The following is a 15,747-nucleotide window of genomic DNA, read 5'->3' as shown; positions in this document are numbered from 1 at the left end:
TATGACAAACTGTCTTCTTTTTGAGAGCCGAGCGGGCGGTCCACCTCGCCCTGGAAAAAGGGCTCACGGTGGGTGGGATCAACCTGGTAGTGGACCCGCTGGAGGCCACTGCCGAGAGAGTTATCCTCTCTAATGTCCCGGCTTTTATTCCCACGGAGCTTATCTTCACCCACCTCCAACTGGGGGAGGTACGGTCAGGGGTGATACTGCTCCCGCTCGGCCTCAAAAGATCTCGCCCTCAAGTATATTGTCTCATTCCGGCATAGGTCTTTGTTTGCCTGGCCTGGGAGGAGGTCCTGGAAGGGACTTTTGAGATCCCTTTTGGGGACAAAACCTACTGCATCTTCTGGTCCACGGGTGGCATACGGTGCGACGCCTGCAAGAAGATGGGGCATATTAGAAAAAATTGCCCCACCTATTACACTGCCGCTGATGGTGCCGCTGCCCCTCAACTTCCATTGGAGTGGAAGTGAGGGGACAGCCGCATGGCTGGAAGGCTGAGAGGAAGACAACAGGGCCATTCGCCAGCGGTCAGGTTTGGATCCTTCTGACCCTCTGACCCTGACTGACCCAGTGCCCCTGGCTACTGACTCGGGTGCAGCCATTATTCCTCACCCCGCCATCACCCAGCAACACCCTCAGCCTGGTGACATTTCGCCATCAGATGCTGGGCCTGGCGTCCCGCGGGCCCCTCTGGATGGCGGTAGTGAGGTGCACGACCTCGAACCAGAGGGTGCTCTGTCCCAGCCACAAATTCTGGAGAGAAGCATTGAGGGAAAATAAGTCAGCCTGGAGGGGCCTCCAGAGATAGAGATGTGACCCTCTCCCCCGCAAACAGCGTCAATCCAGGTTCTTTTCCATGGATGTCACGCCAGTCCCCGAAAGAAAAGAGGTGGGGGGGGATAGTGAGAAAGCTGCCGCTGTCCCCCGAGTAGGGTGCTTCGGGATCGGACGGGACCCTAGAGGGCCCATTCCAGAACAATTTAGCACCCTGGACTTGTTCAATTTCTCTGGGAAGGGGGCCAGTGATAACCCCCTGCTTCTTACGTTCTTCGCGGGTTGTAGTTTGGAAGACCCTCTGTCCCAACCGCTTCCTCCGGACACCTCTGCCACCATCCCGGACCTGTTTCCGGAGTTATTTTTGGGGCCTTCCAGTGACCAGGCGACAGGGGCTGAGAAGGCATCTGCACCACCACCTCCCGCTGACGGGGCCCAGCACGAGCCTGAGGAGATCCCGCCTGTCGATGATCCCGGTGGCGGGATCAAGGCAGCCCCTGGGTTGGTTGGTGGGCCCGTGTCGCCTGCCGCACTCAGTGTAGGATTCGGCTTGGAGGGCGACTGTCCGAAGGCTGTCACCTGCCCAGTGTCCGGAGTGCAGGGTGCGGGGCTCACTCATGTCTAACACTGTGTCGCCCCTCACCCCCTCTGGGGGACTCCCGGTACCTGGCACATCATAATTGAAGGTTATTTTATTTTTCTGCCTCCGTAAATAGTTCAGGCAGTGTTCTAATGGGCCCTCCCCTCCACAAAAACCCCGACTACCTCCCTCCCCACCACCCTCCTTTCCCCTCTCTCCCCATCACCCCCTTCCTTTCCCTTCTGTTGGTACGAGGCGAGGGTATCTGGTCTCTCCAGCGCAAAGTTTAATGCTTGTACCATTTGTTTTTTGTAGAAATGTGTTGTGAACTGTTTTGATTATTAGAGTATCCATGCCCCCCCCTCCCCGTACATTGGTACTGAGGGGAGGGTACCCTGTTCTCCAACACAAAATTAGTGTTTGTACCATTTGGCCTTGTATATATTTTTACTCTTTTAATAAAAAGACATGGCTAATCCACCTAACCTGCACATATTTGGACTGTGGGAGGAAACCAAAGCACCCAGAGGAAACCCAAGCAGACACTGGGAGAAAGCATATACTTTACACAGCCAGTCACCCAAGGCCCAGTGCTAGCCAATGTGCCACCATGCCGCCCCAAGAAGGAAGGATATTATCTCTCAACAGTCTATATGAAGTTTTACGGTTATGTTGCCACCACCAGAGGAATCATGGTTTCAAAAAAAGACCAAATTAAAGATTCTGAATACATGCATGTAGCATTCGTAACAAGATTGATAAATTGATGGCACAATTAGTATAAATGGCAATTAAATCATAACTGTCACAGAGACCTAGTTCCAAGGTGAGCAAGGCTGGGCACTGAATAATAAAGGGAATTTGACAGTTTGGAAGGACAGGAAGAAAGGAAAAGGGCATAGGGGAAGCTCTGTTAATGTACGATGAGATTAATACAGTAATGAGAAATTATGCTGACTCGAAAGATCCAAGATATAGGACGGAATTTAACCAAAATTTGTCAATGCCAATTTCTGACTGAAAATCGGCGCATGTATCTATAGATGCTTAGCCAAGTTTACAGACCAAATTTTCTGGCCTGCCACCTAGTGCACAGAAAATCTGGGGCGTGGTTTGCACGTCACTCTGGCAGGGCCTGTCGGCTTCACAGAGATCGGCGTGCCATCTTTAAAGGACACCCAGATCTGCGCTGAAAAGATTCCCCACCACCCACTGACACGGAATATCCCATCACAAGCATTCAGGTCTCCTCTTACCCCCTCATCTCGGCAGTATTGGGGGCACTTTCCCCCTTCTGCAGGGATTAACCCTTCTCCAACCCAAAGAAGCTCATCAGTGGGCAAGTCCCTGGTACTGTCAGGGTGCCACTACCAGGTTTGCACTCCCAACCTGTGCTGGGGGAACTGCCCCAACATGGTCCTCTTCCCCCCCCCCCCCCCCCCCCCCCCCCCCCCGCCCCCAGGGGCTATACTTACCTTGGCATCCCCGCTTTGTTCCCCTCAACTGAGTCCATTCTAATATAGCTGTTGTGAAGCCAGCGAGGTAAGAATATTCAGTAAGGCTGGGAATCGTGACTGGGAAGCCCTTTAATAATATTCAAATATTTTGAAAATTATTGAAATGAGGTGAGGTGGAAACCTCGTTATGTCACTGGCGAGAGGCGGGGAAAATCGGGAATGGAAATCTTTCTGGTGCAAATCTCATTTTCTGACTCTCACAGAGCACAGTAGCATCGTTGCCTGTTATCTTGTGAAAATCATGCTGAGGTTGTTGTAGGACACGAGGGCTGTGCAGTATTTACTTGTTTTTTCTCTTATGTGCTGTGATCTGCACTTTTACACTGAGGGAGTACATTTTTGGCATTCTTCACTTTATTTAAAAGATGAGTGGCACCACAGCAGTGTGGCAGGTAAGTGGTTTAATATGGAGGTGATTGGTATGGTTTGATAAGCCCTCATAGTAGGTGATGACCCCCCCCCCCCCCCTCCCTCCCCCTCCCATGTTAGTTTGATTGGTGTTGTGTTTTTCTTTTGTTATTTTGGGATTAAGAAATCCTTGCTTGTCTCTTATGAAGGTACAGGCAGATCATGTATCCTGCAGAAGACTGGGTTCCTTTTTGTTTGTTTATGTCATTGGTACCCCTGGTGTTGTTGAGTGGGGGGAAATATGTTCTGGTGCATACCCAGGCACGGTCAATTGTAAGTGTGATGTGAATATCATTGGCCTGTCGACCCTTATTCTAGTGTGTTGTTGATCCTAATTTTGCTTGATTTGAGTCGGTCAGAGCAGTAGTATAATAAGTTTATCCAGGTCCGGTTGAGAGTACATTGGGTTGGGGGGGGGGGGGAGTGGTGGGGGCGGGGGAGATGTGTATAAGTGAATTGAATTAGCTAAAGACTGGCAGCTGTTATGCTGGGGGCCTCGGGAGGAGGTAAAGATAGATCATCCACTCGACGTTCTGGCTGGAAATGGTTCCAAATACTTGAGTCTTGTCTTTTGCACTTGATGTGCTGGGCTACCTCATCAGTGAGGATGGGTACATTTACACAGCTGCCTCCTCGTGTTAGTTGTTTAATTGTCCACCAGCATTCCCGACTAGACGTTACAGAACAGCAGGTCTGTTGGTTGTGAGATCGGTTAGTTCATTATGTCTCAGGCTGATTTTTTTTGGCATGTATGAAGTCCTCTGATGTAGCTTCACCAGGTTGGTATCTCATTTGTGATGATGAACATTGAAGTTCCCCCATCCAGAGTACATCCTGTGTCCTTGCTACCCTCAGTGCTTCTTTCAAGTGGTATTCAGCGTGGAGAAGTATTGATTCTTCAGCTGAAGAAGGGTGATAGGTGATAATTATCAGGAGATTGCCTTGCTCATAGAACATACAGTGCAGAAGGAGGCCATTCGGCCCATCGAGTCACTTCCACCCTATCCCCGTAACCCAAAAACCCCTCCTAACCTTTTGGTCACTAAGGACAATTTATCATGGCCAATCCACCTAACCTGCACTCATTTGGAATATGGGAGGAAATCGGAGCACCCGGAGGAAACCCACGCAGACACGGGGAGAATGTGCAGACTCCGCACAGACAGTGACCCAGCATGGAATCGAACCTGGGACCCTGGCGCTGTGAAATCCCAATGCTATTCACTGTGCTACCGTGCTGCCCAAAATGGGGTGCGGAGCCAATGTTGAAACTCGGAGGCAAGTCTCTCCTGAGTGGAATTATAGGTAGGACAAACCAAGTATGGACACCAGATTTCCTTACTGAAAGGACATTAGTGAACCGATGGGTTTTTAACGACAATCTTCCAGTTTCATGGTCACCATTACTGGGACTTAGAATTAGAGATTTATTAATTGAATTGCACCTGCTAAATCTTTTTACAATATAGCCGTCGCAATACAGAGAAATATAGAATAGAATTCCTGCAGCTCAGAAGGAGGCCAGTCTGCCCAGACCCCCTGAAAGAGCACCCTACCTCGGCCCACTCCCCTGCCCTAACCCTGTAACCCAACCTACCCTACATATCCTTAGGCACTAAGGGGAAATTTAGCATGGCCAATCCACCTAGCTTGCACATCTTTGGACTGTAGGACACAGCTGGAGCACCCAGCAACCTACGCAGACACCGGAAGAAAGTGCAAACTCCACATAGACAGTGACCCAAGGCCGGATTTGAACCCAGGTCCCTGGTGCTGTGAGGCAACAGTGCTAACCACCCAATACAAGTGTGGCCAAACCTAGGTTTGATATAAGTATAACTTCTCTGCTTTTCAATTCAAGCTTTCAGTGCTTAGTTTACTTTGTTATTGCCTTATTGACCTACATCGCAACTTTTAGTGATTTGTGTTTTTGTTTTCCCAAATACTTTTGCTCCTCTACCTAGTGATGAAATATTTATTTTAAAAGTCTAATTAAATAGAATTTTGTAAAAAGTCTTCCTTTTTAGCCTCTACAAGTTTATTTAATTCGTGTTTCTCTTTCCCTGCTAGATGATCGCACTGATCAGCGAACCTGCCTTATCTGTGGAGACAGAGCTACGGGTCTGCACTATGGTATCATTTCATGTGAAGGATGCAAAGGCTTTTTCAAACGTAGTATTTGCAACAAGCGGGTATACAGATGCAGTCGAGACAAGAATTGTGTCATGTCACGTAAGCAACGAAATAGATGTCAATATTGCCGACTCCTTAAGTGTCTCCAAATGGGCATGAACCGTAAAGGTAATTTCGTTTTCACCATCTTTGATACCATTTAACTTTATGCACAAACCAAAAATGTCTATAATTGTTTTGTTTTGATAGAGATTTTAGTGGTTAAGTTTAAAATTGACTGTAAACAAATGTTAGAGTAAAGGACATTAGAATTTTTATCATTTGATAGAATATATATGATCGATAAAACTGAGATAACATTGAAGTAATATTAGCTTTGTGACGATTCAATTACACTCAGTTTTCATCAAAGATGAACATGATATGTGACATTTAAAAATGAATTTCAATACAGTTAATATAATTCATTAAAAAGCAGTCGAAACAAAAAATTTGATAGAAATCTGATAGGAAGCAATGTGATCAGAGTAGCCAAAAACAATGAAAAATGATAGTGTCACAAAGAATTGGCAAGAAACAAGACCAGCTAAACCATTGTGACAGTCATTGCGGATGGTATCCTAATGCACAACAATGGCTATTAAAATCTATTAAAAATGTAAATAAATTCTAGAGCGTTCCTGTTTTCTTTCCTTTTTGAAATAGATTGGTTATCCTTGTAATGGCATTTCCATTCAGATGATTATAATGGGATATGCTTATAGTTTACTTCAATTCATATTTTTTGCATGGTATCCTGAGCTTGACAAATGTGTCTGTTATGAATGTTACATGTTCAAGTTGAGGTTTGAATTTGGGGGCGTTTTAAGAGATGGGGATGCTGCTCTTTATAAAGTCTTCGATTAAAAGTAAGGAGGTGTGGGATAGAGGGAAATTTGGCCAACTGGCTATCACATAGAAGACAGAGGGTGGTGGTGGATGGAAAATTTTCAGACTGGAGACCAGTTACAAGCGGTGTACCACAGGGATCAGTGCTGGGTCCTCTGCTATTTGTGATTTTTATAAATTACTTGGAGGAGGGGGCTGAAGGGTGAGTCAGTAAATTTGCTGATGACACCAAGATTGGTGGAATAGTGGAAGAGATGGAGGGCTGTTGTAGGCTGCAAAGAGACATTGATAGGATGCAGAGCTGGGCCGAAAAATGGCAGATGAAGTTTAACCCTGATAGGTGCAAGGTGATTCATTTTGATAAGACAAATTTGAATGCAGATTACAGGGTCAACGGCAGGGTTCTGAGGAATGTGGAGGAACAGAGAGATCTTGGGGTTCATGTCCACAGATCTCTGATGGTTGCTACTCAAGTGGATAGAGCCATGAAGAAGGCCTATCGTGTTTTAGCGTTTATTAACAGGGGGCTTGAGTTTAAGAGCCGTGGGTTTATGCTGCAACTGTACAGGACCCTGGTGAGACCACATTTGGAGTATTGTGTGCAGTTCTGGTCACCTCATTATTGGAAAGATGTGGAAGCATTGGAAAGGGTGCAAAGGAGATTTACCAGGATGCTGCTTGGATTGGAGGGTAGGTCTTATGAGGAAAGGTTGAGGGAGCTAGGGCTTTTCTCTTTGGAGCGGAGGAGGATGAGAGGAGACTTAATAGAGGTTTATAAGATGATGAGAGGGATAGATAGGGTGGACGTTCAGAGACTATTTCCTTGGGTGGATGTAGCTGTTACAAGGGGGCATAACTATAAGGTTCAGGGTGGGAGATATAGGAGGGATGTCCGAGGTAGGTTCTTTACTCAGAGAGTGGTTAGGGTGGAATGGATTGCCTGCTGTGATAGTGGAGTCGGACACTTTAGGAACTTTCAAGCGGTTATTGGATAGGCACATGGAGCACACCACAATGACAGGGAGTGGGATAGCTTGATCTTGGTTTCGGATAATGCTCGGCACAACACGAGGGCTGAAGGGCCTGTTCTGTGCTGTACTGTTCTGTGTTCTAAAGCATGAGGTTTCAAAGGTGACGCACAATGATTTCCAACTAATGAGCATAAAATAGGTAGATAATTGATGTTTCCATCACTGGAGTAATGTGTGCTATGATGTTCATTATCAGTGATAAGATTATATGAAGTAACTTTGATTATACAATTCATTTTAGGGTTCTGAAGGGTATTCTATCAGCAAGGAGGGTTTTTTTTTTAGAAAAACTGACTATTTGAATGCTTACAATGTCACTGGAGGAAAGTATTTGTGTCACAATGCAATTTTTTAAGCCTGCCATTGAAAAATATGTTTTTGCTGTTCCTGTTATGAGGTTTCTGAAGAATTGTGTAAAGTTCTTCCCTTTTTGTTTTAATGAATTTGAATTTTGATCTTATTTGTTACATTATCAGACACTGTATTGTGAAAGTTCTCACATGCAAGTTCCATCTGAAGAATTATTAAAACTAATCTTATATAGCTGATGCTGTAGCTGTGCCTCTAACTATCTGGACATTAACATGTCATCCCAATGCCTGTAAAAAGTGAGGGGGAAAGGAGGACTGGATCTGGTTTTACAATTCCAGATCCCTATTGTGGTATTAGCATTCTATCTAACAAACATTGGGATGGAGGAATTATTATTTATTTATATCTTGAGGCAGAGTTTCCCAAAATAGGGAGAATGATGAGGTTATTGGGAGCTGTAAGAAGAATGGCTGGTCTAAACCTAGAGCTATGGTCTCAAGTGCCCCATTGGGAGTGATGACTCATGTACTATGACCACCGAGATCAACCAAAATCATAAGGAAAGTCCAGAGATCGGCAAGCAAATGATTCGCACATCAGGAGGATGTACAGCGAGGGACCCAGCATTTAACGGAAGAGCTGACATGGGTACTTCAGAGAAAGGGCCGAGTCAGTGCTGTCTTGCTGAACAATCAATCTCCAAGTTTCTCAGGGGAGCACTACAGGTATATACAGATATGCATCTCAGCAGACATGCTTCCTTCATTGGTGGCAAGTGATTGGATGTTCTAGGCTGTGTTTTTCTTGCAAGTGTTAAGTATAGGTATCTTAAATTCCTTTCCATGCAGTGCCCTTCAATCTCAGGCTCAATTGAAATGTTTCTGAATCAAGAGAGTTCTGAAATTCATGGCATCCTCATGAGCCCTACACACTCTACCTAGCCATCTTGTTGTACACCAGGGGCACCTTTATTCAGCATCATTTCCCGCTGTCTCCATTTCCTCCTCCGTTTTCACCTCCTGCTCCTCCCCCAATGAGCTATCTCCTTCCAGAGCCTCATCATCTTCAGCATCCATACTGTGTGCTATACAGAGCACAGCAGACCACCACCACAATGGTAGGATGATAGTGGAGGGCACCACCTAATCAGTCAAGCAATTAGAAGCACATCTCCAGAAGCTTGGTGGCTGCTCAATGGTTGTCCTACTGAGCATGTGTCATTGGACCTCCGCTGGAGCTCAATCAGAGGAGTGAGTAGTAGCTGCTGCTTAGAGGCATATTTCCTGTTCCATAGGATCCAGTCACACCAAGCTAGGAGTGAAGGTCTGAGGCAGCCTGGATTGCCAGATGATGACGAAAGTGATTGTATATGTAGAAGAATCTCTGTTCTGGTTATACACCAGCTAAAAGCTGAGGGTGCAGAAACACTTTTAATGAATCTGAGTAGGTGATCGCTGGGTGCAATTTGTGAGTGACTGTGCCTGGGTCAATCCAGTGATGATGGTGAAACCCAATGTATTTTGTCGCTGCGAGGCTGTGCCTGTTTTGAAATGAATGTACTACCCAACTTTGACACAGAGGACATCAGTGACCTGCAAAATGCAGTGGTCTGCAGTTTGCAAGATGATCAAATATCACTAGTAGAAACTTAGAGGGCAGCATGGTAGCACAGTGGGGAGCACTGTTGCTTCACAGCTCCGGGGTTCTAGGTTCAATTACCGGCTTGGGTCACTGTCTGTGTGGAGTCTGCACGTTCTCCCCGTGTCTGCGTGGGTTTCTTCCGGATGCTCCAGTTTCCTCCCACAAGTCCCGAAAGACGTGCTGTTCGGTAAATTGGACATTCTTAATTCTCCCTCTGTGTACCTGTACAGGTGCTAAAATGTGACGGCCAGGGGCTTCTCACAGTAACTTCATTGCAGTGTTAATGTGAGCCTACTGGTGACAATACAGATAATAAAAATTATTTTAAAAATTATTACTCGTGTCAAATTAATTGTTTGTGTTAGTGTCAGATTCTACAAGCCGGAATAAACTGAGTTGAACCAGAAAATGTTTAGTCAGAAATGGCCAGTGAAGTTTTTGCTCCTGTTCAAGAGTAAGAGGGGTGGCATAGTGGTTAGCACTGATGTCTCACTGCGCAAGAGACCCCTGTTTGATTCTGACCTCGGTGACTGTATCCACCCACAGTCCAAGATGTGCAGGTTAGATGGATTGGCTGTACTAAATTGCCCCTACGTGGGGTTACGTCAATAGGATGGGGATTGGACCTGGGTGGACAGCTCTTTCAGAGGGTCGGTGCAGACTCAATGGGCAAAATGGCCATGGTGTCCAGGTGGAACTACCTTGGTGCGAGGCTGGCAGGGCCCAGGTGCCAGGGGGAGTGCCAGGTACCACCCTCCCCTGTCTCCAACCACCCAGGGGTCTCCAATGGCCCAAGGGAACCCACCCCCCACCTCCACCTGTGTCGCGAAGCCTGGTTCAATACGTGTGGACGTGTTCTACCAAGGCCTTCCAGGCATGGGCGTTGAGTCCTGGGCCTCACTTAAATATTCAGATCTTGATCTTGTCCATCGCAGGCAAGATCCTGATCGTTCCAGGCAGATCAAGCCTGGTGACTTGCGATCGGCCCAGTGCCATGCCAAATTTGGGGCTCTCATGCGATTCACCCATTTAATAATAATTATAATCTGTATTGTCACATGTAGGCTTACATTAACACTGCAATGAAGTTACTGTGAAAAAACCCTAGTTGCCACATTCCAGCGCCTGTTCGGGTACACAGAGGGAGAATTCAGAATATCCAGTTCACCTAACAGCACAGTGCCCGGCTCCGCTGAATCGTGCCCATTATGTTCTGAGCCAAATATGTATCAAACTGCTTAATACAATCTTCTGCAAACAAGTAAGTTGCAAATTTGTTTGTCAACAGTGAACATGCAAACAGCTGAATATCTTGGTGTTTCAATCCAATGACCTGAATCAAACACATTAAATCATATCATTGATACTCTATGACACTATTGTTGCATTTGATTTAAAAGTAAAAATAATTTCTGGATCTTTACTTGAATTTTTTTTTAATTTAGAGTACCCAATTATATTTTTACCAATTAAGGGGCAATTTAATGTGGCCAGTCCACCTACACATCTTTGGGTTGTGGGGGTGAAACCCATGCAGACACGAGGGTGTGGAGGGGTGGCGGGATGTGCAAACCCCACACAGGCAGTGACCTAGGGCTGGGATTGAGTCTGGATCCTCAGCGCCATGGGCAGCTGTGCTAACCACTGCACAACCGTGCCACCCTATTACTTCAAATATTTGTTTCAAAAGTTTTGCATCTCAAATCAATAATTTCACTCCCTATAATGTAGATGTTTTTGCCTGCCCAATACAGCGATAATTTCAAAGTCCAGGGACTGAACAGTCAACCTCGCCACTGTATCTCTGTTTATAGGGTACATCTTAATCTCAAAAGTCTTACCTGATTCATCTGACACTATCATGCTCAATACAGGCATGAGCTGTAGTTTCTGTTTCAATATGCCTTTAAGGGACAGCAACATCATTAGAGGGGAAGTGTGTCATGTGATTCGGTCTCAGTTTTACTTTTGCCCATGAACAGAACACAGCACAGTTCTGATGTCTTCAAGATTTCTATATATATATATATATGTTCTCATGTGCTTAAGTTTAAATAAATGAACTCACAATGTGTTTACCCAATTCCATATGAGTAGTAGTTTCATATCATTATAAAAACATTATTCCTATCAGACCAACAGTAGATGGTTGATAGAAACTGTACAAGTAATAAAGTGATGCAAAATTGATAATTTTGTCACTCTATATTCAAGACAGATCAGCTGCTAAGGCCCAACCTATGCTCAACAGTGTCAAACATACTTGATACTGAGCCTCACACGCATTTGAAATGAAAGAAGGGCCCATTGTGTCAGCTCCCTTCAGGTCCTTTGGTATGCAGTCTCCAGTGACTTGATACCAGATGCTAGTTGACATAAATTTTAAGCTTTGGCCATAAGCTTATTATTGTTAATTAGGACAACTTGTCTAAAAGGCTTTTGTGAACCATTAACATGGCATTCAGTAGCAATGGGTAACAAACCTGTACCAGCTGCATCCACAGCACCTTCAAGGGAAGACTGTTATCTTATACCGTTGGCCTGTGAGCATCATTGACAGTAATTCCTTTCTACCCTTATATCCTTACAGGAAGGATATTTTTTAAAAATATTTTTATGGACGCATTTGTAAAATTTTTATAACAATAACAAACAGAACAATAATAACATAAACATCAACATGGTAAACAAGATATTTCCCACCCAACCCCTTCTGTACATCCCTTAACCATATTGCACCTACCCGCCCCTACCCCTTCAGAATGCTGCTTCTGCTGACATATTAATTTTCCCCGAGAAAGTCGACAAACGGCTGCCACCTCCGAGAGAACCCCAGTATTGACCCCCTCAAGGCAAACTTTATTTTCTCCAGCTTGAGAAACCCAGCCATGTCACTGACCCAAGTCTCTACACTCGTGGGGCTTCGAGTCCCTCCACATTAAAAGGATCCGTCTCTGGGCTACCACGGATGCAAAGGCCAAAGCGTCGGCCTCTTTCACTCCCTGAACTCGCGGGTCTTCTGATACTCCAAAGATCGCTATCTCTGGACTCTCCACACCCGCGTACCTAGCACCTTGGACATTGCCTTGGCAAACCCCTGCCAGAATCCTCCAAGCTTCGGGCATGCCCAAAATATGTGGACATGGTTTGCTGGGCTTCCCGCACACCTCGCACATTTATCTCCATATTTGAAAAAATTACTCATCCTCGCCGCCGTCGTGTGTGCCTGGTGTACCACCTTAACTGTATTAGCATGAGCCTAGCACATGATGAGGAATTAACCCTGCTTAGGGCGTCCGCCCATAGGCCCGCCTCTAACTCCTCACCTAGCTCCCCCTCCCACTTGCCCTTCAGTTCCTCCACCGGGGTCTCCTCCACCTCCAACAGCTCCTGGTAGATCCTCAAAGCCACCACCACCACCGGGCTATTGGAGTACCGGGCCGGCGGGAACAGCAGAGGTGCCGTTACCAGTGCTCCCAAACTGGTGCCTTTGCATGGCGCCGCCTCCATCCGCTCCCATGCCGACCCCTCCCCCATTACCCACTTCCTAATCATCGCTATATTCGCTGTCCAGTAGTAGTTGCAGAGGTTCGGCAGCGCCAACCCAATCTCCCCCCGACTGCTCTCCAACAACATTTTCTTCGCCCATACAAAGCCCAAAATAATTTTGCTTACCCGCTTGAAAAAGGCCTTAGGGATGAAGATGGGGAAGCACTGGAAGACAAACAAAAATCTGGGGAGCACCGTCATTTTCATGGTCTGTACCCTCCCCGCAAGCGATAGCGGGAGCATATCCCATATTTTAAAGTCCCCCTTATAGGAAGGATATTGTTAATCTAGGAAGAGTGCAGAAGAGATTTACAAGGATGCTACCAGGAATTGATGGTCTGAGTTATAAGGAAAGGCTAGATATGCTGGGACTTTTTCCCCTGGAGCTCAGGAGGCTTAGGTTTGATCTTATAGAGGTCTATAAAATAATGAGGAGCATCGATAAGGTAGATAGTCAACATTATTTCCCAAGGTAGAAGAGTCTATAACTAGAGGGCATAGGTTTAAGGTGAGAGGGGAGAGATACAAAAGAGACCAGAGGGGAAATTTCTTCACACCGAGGGTGGTGAGCATCTGGAATGGGCTGCCAGGGGCAGTGGTAGAGCGGATACGATTTTGTCTTTTAAAAAGCAGTTAGACATTTACGTGGGCAGGGTGGATATAGAGGACAATGGGTCAAATGCGGGCAGGTGGGACTAGCTTAGTGATAGAAACTGGGTGGCATGGACAAGCTCAACCGAAAGGCCTGTTTCCATGCTGTAAACATCTTTGTCTCTATGACCCTGTATTATGATCCTGGACCAGACCCCAACAGTGGCTGGGATACTGGACAGAAATCCCAGTATTTTAGTTTGTAAGACTGCGAAAAGAATGATTCGCTCCGGGGTGATAGCATGAAGAAATAGGGCTTGGTTATTTTTAAACCAAAACTTTATTATGGATACAAGATTAACATTTTTAACTTCACACCCGAAAAGAACAGCATAGACTTACCCCTTAAAGACTACTGCTCAACTTCCCATTAAACTACAAAAAAAAGAAACATGCAGCTCTCAATCTACCTTACTGTAGTAGAATTGTGGATTCAGCAGCAGGCAGATCAGAATTCAACTCCTCTCTACAACTTCTTTCTACAAAAACTGTCTCTCTAAAGCTTTTTAAAATGTCACTCTGCTCTCCTTGGCTCCACCCAGCAAGGCCTTCATCTCCCCAAGCTTTTTGCAGGTTGCAAAGCACATCAACTCCCAGGGACTTTCTCAGTCAAACCACAGTTCATTAGTCCAGACTGAAAAATACATTCCTTTGTCAATTTCACCTTCTGGCTGCTAAAAGTATACAGGCTCAGCAAAAACTAAATTTTGTTTTGGAAAAAAAATTACCACTGCAGTTAAAAACATTCTAACCCCAGGCTTCTAACCCTTAAATTACCCAATACTTAAAATCCAATATTCTTGAAATCATCCAGCCATCACGCCTTACATGGTCCCTCATCTTTGCTCTCATTAGAATTTACTGAAATCTGGGATATTGATATTTTGAGCATGATTTAACGGGAAAAACAAGAGTCCCGTTTTGTGCGCATTTAGTGGGGTGTTTCACAGAGAACGACCCGACTGTCAAACAGGAGTCTTTTTTTCTGGCCTCGGCAAGGACCGCCCTGCTGAGGCCTTCTTGGACGCATTTTTAAATTCCGCCCTGGTCTCTCAACCCCTCCCCCCCCCCTTTCCCACCGTGGCCTCCGAACCCCCCCCCCAATGCCCCAACTTGCTTGTTAAGGGCTCTGCTCCCCTGACCTCTCAAGTGCTGGGCATGCTTGGGCCCAATGCCTGGCATGGGCATCTTGCCACCCAGGCACCTTGGTACTGCCAGCCTGGCACCCAGGCAATGCCCCTGCCAGCACTATCCAGGCTCCTTGCTGTGCCTGGGTGGTACGGCCAGTATGTCCAGGTGGCAGTGCTAAGGTGCGAGTTTGTTAGCGGATATGCCAGGGTATCGCCCTGCCCAGAGCCCAGCGACCCGAGGGCCTCTGATGGCCTTGGAGACACTGGAGGTGCCATTACACCTGGTCCATGTTTGTGTGGACCAGTACTAAATGGCGCTACGGCGAGGTCTCCCAGGCCTTGGGAGACTCCGGCGCAGACATATTCCAGTGAATCTTCTTGTGAGATTTAACAACCTTGTTCCGTCCTGAGTCAAAGAACAAAGAACAATACAGCTCCGGAACAGGCCCTTTGGCTCTCCAAAGTACCGGTCATGATACTAACCTTTGCTAAAACCCTTCAGCACTCCCTCTCTACCCATTCTATCGATGTCTTTAATCAGATGCCTTTTGAACGCCATTAATAAATCTGCTTCCACAACCTTCCTTGGCAATGCGTTCCAGGCACTCATCACCCTCTGCATAAAAAACCTGCCTCGCACATCTCCTCTAAACTTTCCCCCATGGACCTTAAACCTCTGCCCCCTAGTGACTGACCCCTCCACCTTGGGAACGAGTGCCTGCCCATCCACACTATCCATGCCCCTCATAATCTTGTAGACCTCTATCAGGTCACCCCTTAACCTGCATCTTTCAAATGAAAACAGTCCAAGCCTATTCAGCCCCTCCACATAGCTAACGCCCTCCAGACCAGGCAACATCCTGGTAAACCTCCGCTGCGCCCATTCCAAAGCCTCCACATCCTTCTGGTAGTGTGGCGACCAGAATTGTGCGCAATATTCCAAGTGCGGCCTTACCAACTGTAGTATGACTTACCAGTTTTTATACTTGATGCCCTGTCCAATGAAGGCAAGCAGTCTGTGTGCTTTCTTGACTACCTTGTCCACTTGCGTTGCCACCTTCAAAGATCTGTAGACATGCATGCCCAGATCTCTCTGACTTTCTATATTCCTAAGTGTTTTGTCATTTATG

General features: G+C 46.2%; 1 protein-coding gene across 2 annotated transcripts in view; it reads left to right on the top strand.

The window, feature by feature from the left end:
* Positions 1 to 15,747, top strand: part of LOC119955516 (nuclear receptor subfamily 6 group A member 1-like) — a 592,263-nt gene that overhangs the window by 394,694 nt on the left and 181,822 nt on the right. For both annotated transcript variants that reach the window (XM_038781784.1, XM_038781786.1), the window contains one exon: positions 5,353 to 5,583. In XM_038781784.1, coding sequence (XP_038637712.1) covers positions 5,353 to 5,583 — 231 coding nt within the window. The remainder of the gene's footprint in view (positions 1 to 5,352; positions 5,584 to 15,747) is intronic.

Source organism: Scyliorhinus canicula, chromosome 21 (genome assembly GCF_902713615.1).
Source record: "Scyliorhinus canicula chromosome 21, sScyCan1.1, whole genome shotgun sequence".
In the NCBI taxonomy this organism is placed as follows: Eukaryota; Metazoa; Chordata; class Chondrichthyes; order Carcharhiniformes; family Scyliorhinidae; genus Scyliorhinus; species Scyliorhinus canicula.
The sequence above is the reverse complement of the archived record's forward strand: the minus strand, read 5'-3'. Positions and strand labels throughout refer to the sequence as shown.